General features: G+C 41.4%; 1 protein-coding gene across 1 annotated transcript; it reads right to left on the reverse strand.

The window, feature by feature from the left end:
* Window positions 1-16,214, reverse strand: LOC106515806 (ankyrin repeat and IBR domain-containing protein 1; the record flags this gene model as incomplete). The annotated part of the gene is given in 21 exon segments (XM_014005810.1): window positions 1-305; window positions 601-724; window positions 872-928; window positions 1,105-1,156; window positions 1,297-1,475; window positions 2,232-2,377; window positions 2,472-2,538; window positions 2,615-2,701; window positions 2,973-3,107; window positions 3,212-3,342; window positions 3,544-3,632; window positions 3,806-3,966; window positions 4,144-4,288; window positions 4,374-4,462; window positions 6,190-6,410; window positions 6,529-6,646; window positions 7,413-7,604; window positions 8,774-8,905; window positions 8,991-9,162; window positions 11,721-12,063; window positions 16,015-16,214. Coding segments are annotated over 20 exon segments (2,790 nt in total), but the record flags the coding sequence as incomplete, so codon positions are not given.
* Window positions 16,215-17,777: the final 1,563 nt, after the last annotated feature.

The raw sequence follows: 17,777 nt of genomic DNA on the forward strand, positions 1-17,777 counted from the left end.
GGGGAGGGAGCTGGATGGCTGCGAGCTGGAATCTGTTCGGTTTGGGGGGCGAGGAGGATCTAGGAGGGAAATGGGGAAGCCTCTGGCTCCTGGAGGATCCTCGGCAGTAAGAGAGTGCAAAGCCACCTCGGACAAATCTCCCCCGGGACCCGGCCTCCTCTCCTCCCCTCGGTCCAGCTCCAGCTCCCCCTCCAGGCCCCGCTCTCTGCGGGACTCCTGGAGCGACAGCTGGATGGCCAGCAGGATGTTGGGGTCGTCTTCATCGAGGGAGCCCAGTGCCCTCCTGCAACCCTCGCTCCTCTCCTCTGAAACACAAATCACAATAAAACCAGGCTCACTTTTAAGTGCCTTGATTATAAATTGATCCGAGTGATCAAAGTGTCTGTGCACTTCGATCGGTCCAGAATGATGGAGCAATAAAATCARATCTCATTTTCTGGCTGTCTGCTGCAGCGAGAAGTCAAAGTTATTAATGGAGGCACAAAAAGAAAGCTGGATTAGGCCTCTTTTTATTAATAAAAATACAGAAATGGAAACTGCACAAGCATATTGCCTTTTGGTGATAAAAGAACTCAAGGAGTGTAAAAACCTCAGCCCAACCTGTGTTCTCACTCCTCCTGCTGGTCTCAGGTGTGTTGCTGCTGCTTCGGAGGCTGTGCAGACTCAGCATGTCTCCTCTGCGCCGGGGTCTGTGTCTACGACGGTACTGGATGTCAGCATAATCCTGCAAAGAGGCATAAAAGTGGAGTTATTATAAAACCCATTGCTGCTACCTTGTGAGGCGGTTTACATCGAGCGGGTTTACAGCCTACAGGAAACGGGATTCAGGCCATGCGTTTGCACAATACGCCAGGAAGCCTTGGTGCATTACCTGGGCCTGTCTGTCTCTGGGATCGCTGGCTCCCAGCACAGAGTGACGGCTTCCCATCTTAACACACATAAGCAAACTACGTCAGCAGATGCAGCCGTCATGCATTAATAATAAATGAAAAAAACTCCCACACAGGCAAATGACAGCATACGTTTAGAAAGCATCAACTCAAAAGGGTTAGCAGAACAAAACAGGTTAGTGTTTCAGTGTTTGATCAAAGGRGTCTGTTTTACCTCAGGAGAGGCGAAGCCAAGGTACTCCCAGTCCCATGATCCTCCGGGATAACTTAAACAGATTTACACAAAATATAGTTTGTTATTATTATTTTAGGAGTAAAAAAAAATCAGTCCATGTCCCTGTTGTTCTTAATTTACCCTCAACATTTTAAACAAAACAAGATTATCTTTTAGTGTGTTTTTGTTTACTTCCTGCGTGGAGGCTCAGGAGAGTCGTTGGGAGCGACGCCACGAGCCACCGAGGCCAGGAACTCCTGCCTCTTCTGCTGCACCAGACACGCTGCTGTGATTATCTTGTGGCGTGGCGTCCTCAGGTACGGCCGATTGACCTTCTGGGCCAAATCCTCCACCACCATCTCCAGGTCGGTCTGGGAACACAGAGGGACAAAACTGTGACTTCCATCTGCKCACAAACAAATAAACCTTTGGGTGGTTAAAAAAACCTGCTAAAGTCAAATAAAATAATGTAAAACCAAATCATTTACTCACATCCAATTTGTGTTTAAGCAGTTTAGATGCAACAATTCTTTTAATGGGAATTAGTTGTAACATGACAAACGTGTGAAAATATATGTTGATATAACATTAGCGCCCAAGCTAATGCATGCASATTATGGGTGTAACAATGCATGCATCTGTATCGAATCTTTCAATACACACTATGTACTGAACAATATAGATTTTTWAATTTATTTTATCAACTTGTTTTCTGAAGATGCTGTGTTGAAGGATCCGTGGATCTGTGTTCGACTACTCCACCTAGGCTGCACTGTTGAGTACAGATCCACTGAGAAACTTGCTGTTTCAGCAACATTTTATTTAAAAACTGTACTTTTGAGGTTAAACAAATGTTCATAATTTCATTAAATTTACAAGTTAAGAAGGACATGGAAATTTCTCTTTTTTTGTATCGAAAAAATATAGAATCGCGAGACTAAAATRTCGAATCGAGCTGTGAATTTTCTGTATCGTTGCACCCCTAATACACATATGTCACCACAAATGTATTCGTAATATAATATAAGCCTTCAGGTTGGACAGAGCTTGCTTGAAACCTTGCACCGGAGCATCCGGTAAACGTGTTCATGCAAACACACGTTCATTTTGCACCTTTGTCAGATTACCTGCATGAGCTCAAATATCTCTTTCTGCGTGCTGCCCTGCTGCAGGAAAAAGCCGTACGGGTAAGAGCACTTCAGAATGCGCCGCGTCTTCAGCAGCTCGGTCACGCCGTCCTCGATGAATCGCGTGTCTGGAGAGGTTCCCTCACCTGCAACACACACACAAACACATATACGTAGATGTTATAACACAAAAAAGATCCACGTATTTTAATGACTGAGGAGGAAAAGCTTCCGACTCACGGCAAATGAAGGCTCGGCTCAGCTGCTCCATCTTCTCTTTAGCMGTTTTTAGCAGCTTTTGCTCCAACTAACACACAGAACATACGTACACATAATAAAAACATGTCTTTCTCCAGAATCCTCACTGAGTTTTCTGTTCATACCTTGTAACTATGTTCATGGTTCTTGAAGCGAGTGTAGTAGTGCATGAAACGGTCTAGTTCCTGGAAACTTTTGTGCTTCTTTTCTGCCTGTAAAAAATAATAAACAAAATAGAGTAGTCTCAGTTTCATTTAAAATTCCCGGTGTTGCTTCCATGTGTACGAGAGTACATTTAACGCTGCAGGGCATTAAAACATGAGCCTAAACTGTGTATTAAGTTACTCTATCAGGGATGAATGTGAGCAGGTGTACTGCCTGAAGACAATATAGACACTTTACACCATTCACAGCTTGTATGTGATTATCTGAGCTTGTGCAGAGAGATCAGTGTGTATTATGCGAGAGTACGAGTGTTTATACCTCGACTGTCATCTCTTTAGACTGCTCCTCAAGCTGCTGGATGACCTCGTAGCGAGTACAGCGATAGTAGCCTCCTGTAGACGAGCTGTGCTTCTTCCACTCCTCAAGGCAAATCCAACAAAAGTCATATTTACACTGCAAGGAAAATACAGCAGGGTTATTTTAATCATTTTAAAGTTGAAAATATTATATTCCAACATGTTTTATTAGAGACTGGACAGAGAGGTTTTTGTGTGTACCTTGGCACACTGCATGTGGTTGCAGCCCTCGTTCTTCTGAATGGGCGACTTGCAGTTGGCACATGGTTTGGAGTTGGTCAGCAGCCACAGGCAGTTAGCAGCGTCCTCGTAGGCCTCGCTCACTCCTGCCACTGAGGAACAACACACATCAACAACAAATGCACGCACCAACACCTGCTCCACACKCGCACAATCAGCAAACGTTAATCACCAAACACCTGCCAGGCCGTTAAAAAAAGATTTATTACAGACTTCCTGGTTGGAAGTCCTGACAGCTGCTGCAGCYGAAGTGATCCTCGGTTTCTCTCGAAAGTTCTTAGAAACACGCTTACACTCCTCGGGCTTCATCTCGGTGACTTTCTGGAGCCAGTTTCTCCACATCTGACAATCACACGGTTCGTGGGCCTCGCCGAGGCATTCCCTGCCGACACAGAGGGAGATCAACAGAGAACACGGCTAAAAGCCACTCACTGAGACAGTTAAGATAGCAAGCTTAAATATTAAACTGTTCCACACACACACGAGACGTTTGCCGTCAATAAAAAATCTTTACAACATTTCTGTGTTTATAAAGTTGTAAATCACGGCATTTACCAGCAGAACAGATGACCCTTGCCACAGTCTACAGCAGGAGAGGGCAGCAGTGGGATGCTGTGAGGGTCGTTGTCCCCGGGGCCCGGTCTGGTGAGCCTCACGGCCCGCTCACAGCGAGCCACAGGACACCAGCGGATGGATGGATTGTTCTCCACAAAGGCCTGCAATACAGAGAGGTGAGAAGAGAAGGCAAATACAAGTTAGAAAACACACGAGGTGCTTAGAAAGCATGACAAAAATGGAGCTGCAGACACTTGTAAGTGACTTGTAAGTGACGTGTGACGTCACGAGTCAATATTGGCATTTTCCGATTTTCAGTCAACACTCAAAAGCTGTACCTTGATATCAAACTGTAGATACCGCTGGTCCATTTCTCTGGAAACCAGGCTCTCGATCACGTGCACCGGCACCAGCTGGTAGCACTCGTACGCCGGGCAGAAGATGTTGTGAGCGTCGCCCTCCTGGATCTTTACATTTAGGAATCTGAGAAACACAACGAGGCAGTTCGGAGAAGTGAAGCCCATCAGCTGCAACACAAACATTTACGCAATCCAGTTTTGGACCCTACCCCTCCCAGCAGGATCTGCAGAACTCGTGGCCGCAGGACATGTCGATCGGGTCCTCGAAGACTGAGATGGAGCAGAGGCAGATGCCACACTGTAGGGAGGTTAAAAAACAAAACAAAACAAAATCATATTACCTATACTGTTCAAACCATTTTCAGACAAGTCTTCAGTCTGTGAAAGCATGAGTAATTWGGTATTGATTGCTTATATTAATGGTCTTATAAAACTTTATTTAGATGGTGTGTGACAGTGACAAACACCTCAGTCTCTCCGAGTGAAACTGGACACCAGTAAAGTGAGTCAYGGTTCTTACAAACACACAGCTTACTGCCAAATTCTTTCTGTTAGCGTGTCAAGTAATTATAAAGCTTTTAATAAAAAACTGATTTTATGACAGCTGAACAGCTGAGTCAGTTTTATTACAATTTTACAGTATATTTATATATATATAACTGTGACTGCATTTAGCTCTCAACTATTTTCCCCATTCATTTCACAGTTTTAGTTGAGTTTGCAGAGGTAGATTAGCTGTGGCGGCCATTTTGGATGACTCATGACCTGGCTTTGTTCTGGGCTGCAGTGAAAGATTATTTTAGTAATTGATTAATCTATTGATTATTCTGACAATTAATCTAGTAATTGGATATAAAAAAATCACGTTCTGCAGTAATTATTTAAGCTTATTTTATGAGAAAAACAATTATTCAATATTGTGAAGGGGTAATCTGGCTGCAATCAAAGTAAAATTACACGAGTTGTATTAATTCATGCATTTTAAGCTCCATTTACTTGTATTTATAAGTGTGAGCTTTGAGGAGGCATTAATTAAAAACAAACTCTTTCAATTAATCATTTTTAACCATCACAGAAAAATCTAAATGCTGTAAATTCATTGTTATGAATTAGAAAACTGAAAGTCATTTATTTATTTATTTTGGTTAGAAATTTAATAAGTAAAATGGGTAATACAAACACTTGGGTGTTGCAATTGAGTTTTGCAGAGTTCACTTGTTAAATGTAACAACAAATTCACATATTTTTAAAACGTTATTAGGTTGGTGCAGTTTAGAAAAATAGGTTTTTAATCACACAACTTACACACTGTTTAATAAAACCCTGCCAGGTCACCATGATTAGTCAGCACAAATAACGTTTGGTGTAAACATACCTCCTCCTTGTACATCTGTAACGTGACAGATTATCACAGATTTAGGTAACCGTGTTTTGCAAAGTGAACGTAAACAAATATCTGTTGTCAACYCCGGACACGTTCGGTACATGCAGCAGCTGTTTTTGTTCCAGTGCAGAAACATCGAGGATGTGAAGCGCTTTGTTTTCTTTTATGTTTAGTTTTAAATGTTCCCATGCTTTTTATAATTTTTCATTTTCTGAGCGCTTCGTTTCGCCACTCTTCATCTTCTTCTAAAGCTAAATATAGCACTTAGCAAGCATACACGCGTGACGCGTTGATAGCGTAACTGTTAGCGGAAGTGCTAATGTCGTAGCATTGTGTAACACAAACAACATTCCGGCCGGATGTAAGTGCACCGATTATAAAAACACGTATTTTTACGAAGCTTCGAGGCAGATAATTTGCCTCAAGGATTTTTAGTAATCGAATTACTCGAATTATTCGAGGAATCGTTCCAACCCTAGCTGCTGTATTTTGAAAAACATAATTTCAAATTTCAACAATTAAACAAGAAAGAATCTAAAACTTCATGAATAATGAAAAGCTGCAGGACAAGAAGAGAGCAAACTTGTAAATTTAATTCCTCTAATTAAGTCCTTCAACCTAGTCTTTCCCCCTCTGCTCACCGTGGCCAGGCCCTCCTCTCCAGGAGTGAGGCAGCTGTCGGTGGGGGAGGTGAGGGTGAGTGTCAGGGGTGATCGCGGGGTCCTTGGAGTGCGGGGAGACGGCAGGGTGTCCCAGGCGTTGTAGCCACTGGGCGGCGGGGTTGGCATGGAGACGCCGGAGCGCTGGCAGCAGCCCTCAGCGTCAGACATCCAGGCTTCAAGAAGCTTCTCTCTGTCCCAGTCTGAAAGAGACAATTAAAGACTGAAGACAGGTACTGTATGCAGTGTGTACATTTTGTTTTACATCATAAGCACAGAAAGGTTGTGAAATGATGTCACATTTCTCTGATAAACACACACCATGTGCTCGTAGCAAGGCCTCAGCTGTGAAAAGGGGGGCTTGCAGCATGTCTGCCGTCTCTACAATCAGCATGTCCTTCAGCCGGCGCAGATCCTGCAGCTTCAGGCCCTCGTAAGGCTGACAGGGCAAAGAGATAGAGAGAAAAATTAAAAACCAAAAGAAGGAAAAGTCAAGGAACAGTCAGGTTAGGGGTGGTGGAAATGAGAGATTAGGTTTTTGCACAGAGTTGGCTGCAGGATGAAAGAGCACACTGTTATCAGCTGGCAGCAGCCGCCGGTGTCAAGCTGTGCTTGGAGAAAAGGAAGTGAGGTGTGTGTACTTGTACACACTCATACTTGTAAGAAGCACTGAGTCACAACCTTTGATAAAAGAGCATACTCTGTTTAATGCTCGATTTTAACTKGAGATCATAAAACTATTGCAATCACAAAGAGGCAAAACAGCAGAACTCTTTCCAAAACGTCTGCTGGTATCTTCAATTGTTCCAGGATCTTTATAAACTAWAAGTGAGCGCACGAACATACATGAGGAAGTGCTATCAAGCATTTATTTTTTACTTTCCCGATTCTTGTCAAAAGAAAAAGCAGAAACCAACTACATCAGTGTTACTTTAGTTCTCTGCAAGGATGACTCTAGATTAGTATCAAACGTTTTTGCTCCCAACTTTCAAACTTTAAAATTTGTCCACTTTCTGCAAATCTGAAAACACAATAAGGTAAGGTAGGAACAATAAAATTAAACATAAACAAGTCTGGGTAAGAGTTTGAACTTTAGGACTCAGCATTTCCTAGAAAATATTTCGCCTGCCTAAGAACACGAGGTAAAAGGTAAAAATATCTCAGTCAGCAGGAAACCTCCTCAGATCTCAGAACTGTGGTTTCACCTCCTTGTAGTGCAGCAGGCCGGTTTCACTGTGAGCRTCTCCGTTTGACTGCTGAGGCGCGGCGGAGGAGAAAACCATCTGAGACTCCAGGCTGAGAGCCAGCTCAGTGTGGTGGTGCCGCTCGGCGTGGTCGCACGGCGTCAGCTTGTCCTCGTCCTCCACGAAAAGGTCCGCTTCGCTCTGGATCAGCAGCTGGAGAGGAAAGGAACAGAAGAAACCGGACAATGGATTTAGCAATAGATTTATAAAAACTAGAGCTTTTTCTGCTAAAACGCAGAGTGAACGCTGTGTGCTGAAGGACTTGGCTAAAATTAGCTTAACAAACAAGCTGTTAGTAAACACAAACAGAACACAGGTTGAAAACTAAAAGCTGCACAACAGTAGCAAAAGCTAACATTAGCAACACAGCTGCTAAATTTAAAAGCAGCTAAACACTAGTTAAAAGTAACAAAACAGACGTTAAGCCAAAAATTAGTAAACCAGATGCCAACATCGTAACATTAGTAAATCTGTAGCTAAAGCTAAACATGATAATGAAAGATTGAAAACAAATCTGATTAGAAACGTGTAGCTAAAAGGTAGCAAAACAGTATTAAATTGGCACAATGGTAGCCAACAGCTAAAATTAGCATAAAAAATAAAATTCATGCATTTTAAGCTCCATTTACTTGTATTTATGTGTGTGAGGTTTGAGGAGACTTTAATTAAAAACAAACTCTGTCACTGAATCATTTTTAACCATCACAGAAAAATCTAAATTCATTGTTATGGATAAGAAAACTGAATGTTTTTTTCTGTTTGTTTAATAAGTAAATTGGGTAATATAAACATTTGGGTGTTGCAATTGGGTTTTGTAGAGTTCACTTGTTGATTGTAACAAATCCGTTTAGAAAAATGTAGCTAAAAGGTAGCAAAACAGTAGCTAAACTGGCAAAACGGTAGCAAATTGCTAAAATTAGCATAAAAACACAAAAATAGAGCAAGTTTGGTTAAGCAAAAAGAACAATGAGCTGAAGAGATCTTGGTGTATTTCTATGAGAAATGTTCTTTTAAAAAAAGTTGAACATTTTGAAAATAGTAAGTTATAAAAAGTAAAAGCTAGAATATTTCCGGTCAAATCCTGAATGTTTTGATGACRCTGACTCAGCATTCACACGATTTATAAATTAGTGGAAAAGCAAGTTGACACAAGAGGTGTGAACAGGGTTTTTGAAAGTGGTGAACATGAAAAAGAAATGAATTTTCTCAGTTAGGGAGTAAATGTTCCCTCAAATATCCAAGTGTGAAATTTCTTAAAAAAGAAAAAAGTGACACTCGAAACAAAAATGTATCTGTAGCAAGAATTTTTCCATTTGCCTCACCTCCACGCAGCTCTTCATGCCTGCAGCAGCAGCGTAGTGCAGACAGGTGCTGTGATGGTTATCGGTGGCGTTGACGTTGGCCCTCTCGTACTGGCCTCCCTCCAGTCTGGCCCCGGTCCAGCTCAGGATCATCTGACCATAGGGAGAACACATAAACCACTGCTAACTTCTGTTTAGTGCAAACGCTGCGTTCTGCGGACGCTCGTCTCGTCTGTACCTGAAGGCAGTCTGCACGGCGCTGCTCGTCCCTCTGCGGGCGGGCCAGCCGCGGCGATAGCGCCCCCTCGGGCAGCAGCAGGATCTGCGGGCCTTGGCACAGCACGTGGAGGCACGTCTCGTTGTGCACATTGCGCTTGTTAGGATTTCCCTCTTTGCTGAACAGGAAGGACCTATTTTTTGTTGGCCAAGAAAGAAAGACAATGAACAGAAATAGAGTTGAGAGACGGAAAACAAAAGTGGGAAAGTGAAGCAGATAAACAAGAGCAGAGACGTCAGGATGATTAAACACGGGAGCGAACCCTGGTGAATAGAAGGAACAGGAGGAGGAGGGAGGCGATGCAATATGGCAGAATATTGACTCATCTGCTTAACATCACTGATCTAATGGACATGCTGGCTGACACGCACACACACACACACACACACACACACACACACACACACACACACACACACACACACACGTGCCTGCTGCACTTGGAGCCAGGATGTGGCTCCAGCTCTGTTTAGCAAATAAATTTTATTCTCTTTATCTATGAAAACCTCCATTAACTCATCAGTTTACATCATCTGGCTCCACAGAACCAACTGGATCAGCACAATGTGAGCGATGTTGCATTTGAGAAAACTTATAGTGAAAATTCTATAAAAGAAGAAAATAACAGGAAGTGTTATTTCTGGATGCAGTAGAAGAAGTGATCAAATCAAACTTTGAGTGCAGCCCTGTGTATTTCACCATTTTGACCCTCTTACCCTGTCAGCCACAGGCCCCTGCAGCTTTGCTTTAATCACAGCACACAGCAATAATCAGTAATTATTCTCCCTCGGCTCCAAACCAAAGCCCCGCCGCAGTGTTTGGAAATTGCTTTGTGTGAATAACGTGGAACTTGACACAGACACGTCCTTCGTGTGTTGCTTCTTAAAACAATAGAATCAAACGGCTCCCAATGAGTCAGGGTGGTTATTTACATATTTTGCCCGCCAACTCACTTGATACGGAGGAAGGATTGCGCTTCCTGAACTACACCCATTTTCCCAGTAACAGGCACATCTGTTGCTTTCGACTTTTCACATCTCATGGGATTACGTGCCAAACCAACCCACAGGGACGACAAGAAGAGCAATAAGCATCAAGCAGACATGTTTATAAATAATCTGAAGTGAAAAAAACACAAACAGATTCTATTTGACCTGCCTACGTGTGTCCTATATTAGTTTATTTTGTCTGAACACCCCCCCCCGACTCCAACTTGAACTGCTGGAACAAAGAAGCATTTCCTCAGATATTTATCGGGAGCGGAGCGCTGCATTCAGCACGCCTCTCCGGCCCATTATAGGTCAGTAGGAAGGAACACAAATAGTAGATTGATTGGCTGAGCAATATTCTCAGACTCGACCACATTAAGCAGTTGCAGAGTCACAGTTTCCCCCCCACCAAAAATAAAAAAATAAAAAATGCATGTGAACACATGCACAGATAATTGACTGGCCTTTTCAAACAGCTTCCTCTAACCCCCTCTTTCCCTTGCAATCATGGAAAGAAAGAGCATGAGCTGGAGGAGAAAAATGAGGAGGAGATAAAGGACACTGAGTCACAGAATCGGCTGTTCTTGCTCATGGCCATCCGCTTAATGATCTCAGCAGGAAATACAGAGGGACAAAAAAAAAACACTGGAGTCTCGTTCGTCAAGTTTGACCCCTTTAGTTTGGTTAAACTAGAAATAGAAGCTCTTCATTTCTAATTATTTACTTGTCAAAAGTTGCAGACAGTCCCAACGGATGGTGTGAGGTTGTGCTGACCTGCTTTGAGCAAACGTAAAGGCAGAGAGAGACTCCGAACTACACAATGCAGTGGATTAAAATCTAAAAATACATTTACAGATGTACTACAGGGACTCAACACCACATTTTCATTAAGCAGGGAGGTACGCTCACAAAAGCAGATTATAAAAGTGCGGACAAAATTTGTATGGAAAAAGTAAAGATCTTCCAGAAAGAGACAGAACAAATAGACACACATTTATTTGCTCAAGTCTTTCTCTAAGTTCTGAGTTTAAAAACCGGAAAATGTTTTTTGAATCAACGCTGCCGATGAATTCAGTTAGAAACTAAGTCTTATTTATCTAAAACWAACCAGTTCCAAACTGGAGACGATTTAACTTGAGATACTGCTTAAAAACAAAACAAAACAAAAACAAAAAAATAAAAATAATAACGCATTTGTTGATGGTCATAATGTTACAAATTATGGTCTGCGTCACTGGAACAGCTGCGGTTAAAAATTGGTATGACGTGGAAGTCGATCAGTTTTGAGGTTGCTGGTTGCATTTCCTACGTCGAATAAAATTAACTCAGCTGAGGATTTAACAAATGATTTATACTGGTGCACTTTTTTGTGCCTTTTATTATTATTATTATTTACAAATATGTGACTGCATCCTCTTAATACAGGTGTCTGCAGAAGCCTTTTCTGCCCAGAGAACCATTTTAGGTCAAAGCTGCAGAGAGGTATTACAGAGGAACCAAAATATAATTTGCAAATCGCTGCCAGAAAAACTCTTTCTGCTAATTTTTTTTTTCAATGAAATAGTTTTGACTCATTCTTTGTGTGATTCAATACACTTTATTGTGCTCTAGTGGAAATTTGTCTTGGACTCTCGTACCAGTAGTGGCTCTTCTGACTGATAACTGTCCAGAAATGTAAAAATCCAGAAAAGAAGCTCTTTACCTGAGCAGACGTGTCATGGCATGGCGGCAGACGTAGTGCAGAGGTGTGTTGTGCTGGTACTGCTCTCCGTACGACGCGTTCGGGTCCAGGCCGTCCCTGAACTGAGGGTTGCCCTCGTACAGCTGCCAGGCCAGAGCCTCGTCGCCGCTCACAAGCGCCTTACGGAACTTGGTGGCGGCGTTGCCCATTGCTTCCTGCTCACAAAAGGGGCCACCTGCTGGGAGCTGTGGCAGATCACTCTTTGCCTGCCTACGCCTCACTCTTCCTCCTCCTCCTCTTCTTCTGCCTCCCCCGTTCACCACAGGTCACAATTTAAAGCAACATGGTTCTGTGCTTTCCTTCCCTGTACACAAACGAGAGAAAGACGATTTATTAGAAGAGTCTGATTAAAAAAAGGAGATTTTATTGTAAGTAAATGAGAGATTGTGGAGGTCAGGAAAAAAAGAGAAAACAAAAGGAGAGTTAGGAAGGAAGGTAAGGGTGAGCGAGGCTCAATCAATAAGTGCATSGACTGATCAGCTGATGTGCTGCAGAGAGGATGTTATCTTACTGGACAAGAAAAAAACAAGAGGAGAGGAAAGATGCAAGAAAGGCAGAGAGATAATTATAAAGAGGCCAAGCTGGAGGAGTGGGTTAATGATATCCAAGCCATTGATTTGTTAGTCAGATGCTAAAAAGCACGGTCAATACTACAACATCTGGCCCCTGCGACCCTCAGAGAGGTGGCTCTACTGAACTATCTGCACCTTTTCCACAGTTTTAATGCTTTTCCTGCCTCTGAGGGTTTGAGCGCGTGTGAAACCAAGCAGCACTAACACAACGAGCCGAAGCAGTTTTACTTCACCTCTCAGGAGCTAAACCAAAGAATCACAACTGTGGCTGCTCCTCCAGCAACAGCTTACTTACCTCCTGTTTTCCACTGCACTGTTTGGAAAGAGCTTGTTTAACCATCACCCCATGYCAGAGGCAAAAAGAGCCACAACGCTTTTGCTTGTGGCTTTGTGTGTTTGCAGTGTTATCAAAACATTTCCTGAACAACTCGACAGATTTTAATGAAATCTTCAGAACTTACAAGGAGGCCATTACAGTGAATTTGCCTTTTTTTTAGTCAGGTTTGTGTTCTCAGTCACTAAGTTATGACGATCAAACCACTTGGACTAAACGTGCTCTAAATTTAGCTGAAAATATTGAGGATTTCATTAAATGAGTGTTTAACTAGACTCAACGGTGAAATCCTTTGAGTGTGTTGAGTTTTAGAGACAGGCCCTACCTTCATCCTGACTGGATTTCCAACCGGACCRGTAAATAACTCATTTCTAAGAAAAAAAAAAGCCCTGTGTTTCAGCCGCACCTGACCGCTTAACAACATGTACGCTCAGATTTCACACTAGCAGATAATTGCACAACCGCTGCCAAGCTCCCGACTTGTAATTCCTGGAATTCCAAGGTTCTCCTTCTGTCCTTATTTAGCATAAGATGCAGGAAGACTTTGCGGCTACAGACAGAGCAGGTGAAGTGAACTGGAAGTAAACTTTTCCACTCAAAACAGAACCAAGCAGACAGACTGACCCATTAGCTGTGGTAACTCCCCCTCTCACCGTCATGCTGCGTACAAACRGAAACACGCAGAACTTTTAAAACATTCGGCAATTGTCCTTCTGTGGTGGAAGCTTCTGTGCACCCCCTTACCTCTCATCTGTCAGGGAGAAAGAAAAATGTATTGGGGTGCAACCATTCGCAGTATTCATATGTTCCAGAGCTCAACCAGCCAGCGGCCAACTGTAGCCGGCCTAAAAAGGGTCTCTTTGTGAAGGCCAGACAGATGGCCAYAGAATGAAGACTGTAATGATACCCTCAACGGCTCCGTACGCACACAAACTCATGCACTCCTCACACACGCCGCTCATTACTGGTGTGTGTGCGGTTAGGACGGGCAGGACTGAGGGAGAGGAGGGGAAAATGAAGGAAATGAAGCAGAGCACATTGATAAAGACAGTGATAAAACACGACATGTGACCAGAAGTGGTGAGCGTTTGTTTCTCATTTCTCGCCTGTCTGAGTACACTGTTATTTCTCTCTCTTTTTTTTTTTTTTAAATCAAGGATTTAGTATTCTTTGGCAGGAAGTAAAACATGTAATGGCTTTGGACGTTTTGCACCCGAATGATTAAAAACAGTCTAATTTTGTGGTCATGTCGTGACTACTACAACACTTTTTGTCATGAACAGCTGTCTGGTTAGCGCTGTATATTCAACACCCACAGCTAGTTTCAGACGACTCCAAAACTTTCACTTTTACTCTAAAAAGTTAGTCTGATGCTCCCCAATGTAGGCACATGACAACGTGGTTCCTGAGTCCAAAAACTGCAAACATATGAATTTATTTATCTATTAATTTCTGCTAAAAGCAACAACCCTACATTGGTTTCTGTCAAAAATATTAAACTAGCAAACAAGATGATAATGACCACGTATCATGCAAAAGCTCAGACTAAACCTGGGTGATTTTTAGATATTAATTATAAATTAGGTGTGGTAGCAGCTGACTGTCATTCAGGACACATGCGTTAAGGGCTAACAAATAATGCCTGAAATCACAATAATGCATGAGATCAGGCATAATGTTGTTTTTAACGTCTAACCAAAATGGCTACAACTCTCATCACAAGATGACCTTAATATAAAAAAACTGATTTGAAAGGTGATGGGTAGGGCTGTGTATTGGCAAGAATTTGGCGATACGGTACATATCATGACAGAGGGGTCACGATACGATATATTGCGATACTATAAGCAAGGCGATATATCGCGATTTTTTTGTCCAAAAATTCTAGTAAATAAAAACCTCTTACAGGGGAAAAAAAAAAAAAGAAAAACCAAAATTCATTGTCTCAGAAAATTCAAATATTACATTGACATACTTTTGATACATTTAGCTGTGTTCTGCTTTGTATGTGTTTTATTTGTTTCATACTAAATTGGACAATAAACAGTTTGAAAATGTATTTTTTGTAGCTTTTAGTTTTTAGTATTAATTTACAATATGGTCACCCAACACCCAAATGGCTGGCTCACTGCTGCCAACTAGTGAGTGGTCAGAGGCTGAACTACAACATAAAAATGAACGGCTGGCAGGAAAGTTGACATTTTAAACCTTAATAAAAAAAATCGATACAGGGCTTTAGAATATCGATACAGTATCGGGAAATGAAATATCGTGATATTCCAGTGTATCGATATTTTCTTACACCCCTAGTGATGGGTGGTATATATTCATTCAAGGAATGTTAAATCTTTATTCAAGATTAAATACAGGTTGCAAGCCAAAATGTTTTTAGTTTCATATTTAGTATTAAACGAATATTAATAACAGTAATTCAATAATGGGCAATCATAATACAAGTTAAAAGAATGTGAGCTATTCAAAACTCAATAACTTAAAATTACTGCACATTAAATATCTGTACATCAATTTAGTAACTTTAAGGACTTTCAGTCCATCCTGTCAAAATCATTAATGAAAAGTTTTTAAAGTCCAGCTGATTTGAGTCATTCACTGACAAACAGGAACTCTGAACAGAAAACAAGGTCTTCTAGTATGTCCACCTGCCATTACTAACAACAACAACAACAACAACAACAACAACAACAACAACAACAACAACAACAACAACAACAACAACAGCTGCTATCACTTTAAATCTGTCCTTAAAAACACTAAATAAAACCAACACAGTGTGAAATTTACATCATCTCAGTTTAAATTTGAATTATAATCAGGCAGCTGCGGGACAAAAGTCTTTTTGCCAAAAGAGACATAAAAACTTGCTGGAGTGAAGCAGCAGCTGTGTCTGGAAACACCGCGCGACTTTGACCAAAATTAGCTAGGTCGCAGTGTTTTCGGCTAAATATCCAGGTCAGACCTCGGGTGGTTATCCTCCTAAGTGTGTCAGCATGAAATGGAGCACAAAACAAAACAGCAACCGACTTCTCCCTGCATGTTTGTCCATGCGGCCCCTCGGTTTTAAAGCTCCTTTGTTTCAACACACAGCAGCGCAGTTTTATGTGAATTACCAAACAGCGACGAGGGTATAAAACATAGGTTGTCCAAAAATCCTTTAAAAGCTTTCAGTCTTGTTTTTTTATTCCCAGCCAGGATGTGGAGACGCCACGGGGAAGCGTTAACACCCAAACCACCTTTCTGTTGTCACCGAGGCGAGCGAGCTTCACGGTGAACGCTAGCGAGCCGCTGCGTTAGCTTCAACTACCGACACAATCTCCGAAATTTTACTTACACATTCGGAAACTTGCACACGTCGACGGCCATTACGGTCTCACGACTGTCATTCGGTTCCGCGTCTGATGCTCTGGTGGACCATCCCCTCTCTCACTTCCACCAGACCCGGTGGAGTACGATGATGCTGCTGCTGCTGCTGCTGACGGCAGGGAGCCGACGAAACAGGCTGCTCTACAGTATCTCTAGACTGAACGCTGCCACGAAGAGGACCCCAATGCGCATGCTCAATTCTTACACAGGGCTTCCTTCTGATTGGTTGGTTCACCAGCCTGGACGGAACCCGGAAGAAGAAGCTGACACTTATGCCTACGATCAAAACATCAAAGAAATCTATCATCTTTGGAAAGTTCTTACATAAAAGAGATATTTAAAAAAATCAGCTTACTTCAGAATCTTTCACAAAGAATAAATAAAACTTTATCCATACCTTCGTTAGTTAGTAGTCTACCTGCCACTTTGAAAAATAAATAATCACACAAGTACATAAGCATGTGTATGTGTAAGTAATGACAAAAGGTTAAAAATATTCAAATAATAATGGTCTGAGAAAACCATTCCTTWCTTTAGGAAACCGTGTGCACAGATCTGCAAACATTTTTGGAGAAACTAGCAAAAAGGTGGACAATTAGACAAATTATGTTCCCCACGACAAAAGTTTTTCTTTAAATCACAAACTTCACTTTCTATTAACAACAGTGACGCATACTGCTTAATTTTAACCAAAACAACTCGCACTTCAAGATAGACACGAGCTTAAAAAATGTCTACAAAAATAACTCAAAAGGATAAGCTCCAAAATGTTGGAATGTGACTAAAAATACTCACTGCAAAATCATGAAGGCTAGAAAAAATAAAGAAAAATATATAAGTCAGTTTCTTATATTGATGATTAATGTGTCTTAAATTTGAAAAATTGCAAGCAAAATTTGTGACCTGATACAACCGCCACCTACTTCTGTTTACTTACCCAACAGACAGTGACTGAAAATAGCTCAGACGTTAAACTTACTGACATATATTTGTTTACAGAAAACAACCAGCCTAATGTAGGTCACTCATTTGACTTGAGCTTTCATGAGGTTTTAGACAAATTCAGCAGAGTGCTTTGTTTACACTGAGTGTGGCGTGTTCAACTGGTTAAATGAAGGTAARTAAATTATTTAATTAAATTGTGAGGAAAAAGAAATAAAGAACTGTGGGAAAGTTTAAACTAAAAAAAATAGTGCACACTTTTGGTATCTTTTAACTTAACTTTACCTTAATGTAACTTTAACTTCAGGCAGATACTTTTATATTAGCATTTTGCAAAACTTTTGCAGGTTAACAAACAYAGCTTGTTTTTATGAAAATAAACAATACTACAGGAGGAGAGAACAGCAGATGTTTATATAACTGCTTCTTTATTGAAAGATATCAGCAAGAGGCAATGTGCCCACAATATTCTTCATGTTCAAATAACTACCAAAAAAATAAAAATAAAACAATAGTCATGAACACATTTGAACAATTTTGATCAAAATAGAGAGAATGGTAAAATTCAGATGTTCATTCAGATGTTCATAGGTACAATAAATGAAAACGTGCATTGCATTATAACCAATCCAATATCATACAAAAAACAATCTTTATCTACGGTAGATCTTTAAAGTACAGACATGAGGAAATATTCAGGAAAACATTCATGTGGAAACAATAAAAAAACATCTCTCTCTCTCTCAACACACACACACACACACACAACACACACACACACACACACAA

The sequence above is a fragment of the Austrofundulus limnaeus genome, unplaced genomic scaffold, assembly GCF_001266775.1.
Source record: "Austrofundulus limnaeus strain Quisiro unplaced genomic scaffold, Austrofundulus_limnaeus-1.0 Scaffold32, whole genome shotgun sequence".
In the NCBI taxonomy this organism is placed as follows: Eukaryota; Metazoa; Chordata; class Actinopteri; order Cyprinodontiformes; family Rivulidae; genus Austrofundulus; species Austrofundulus limnaeus.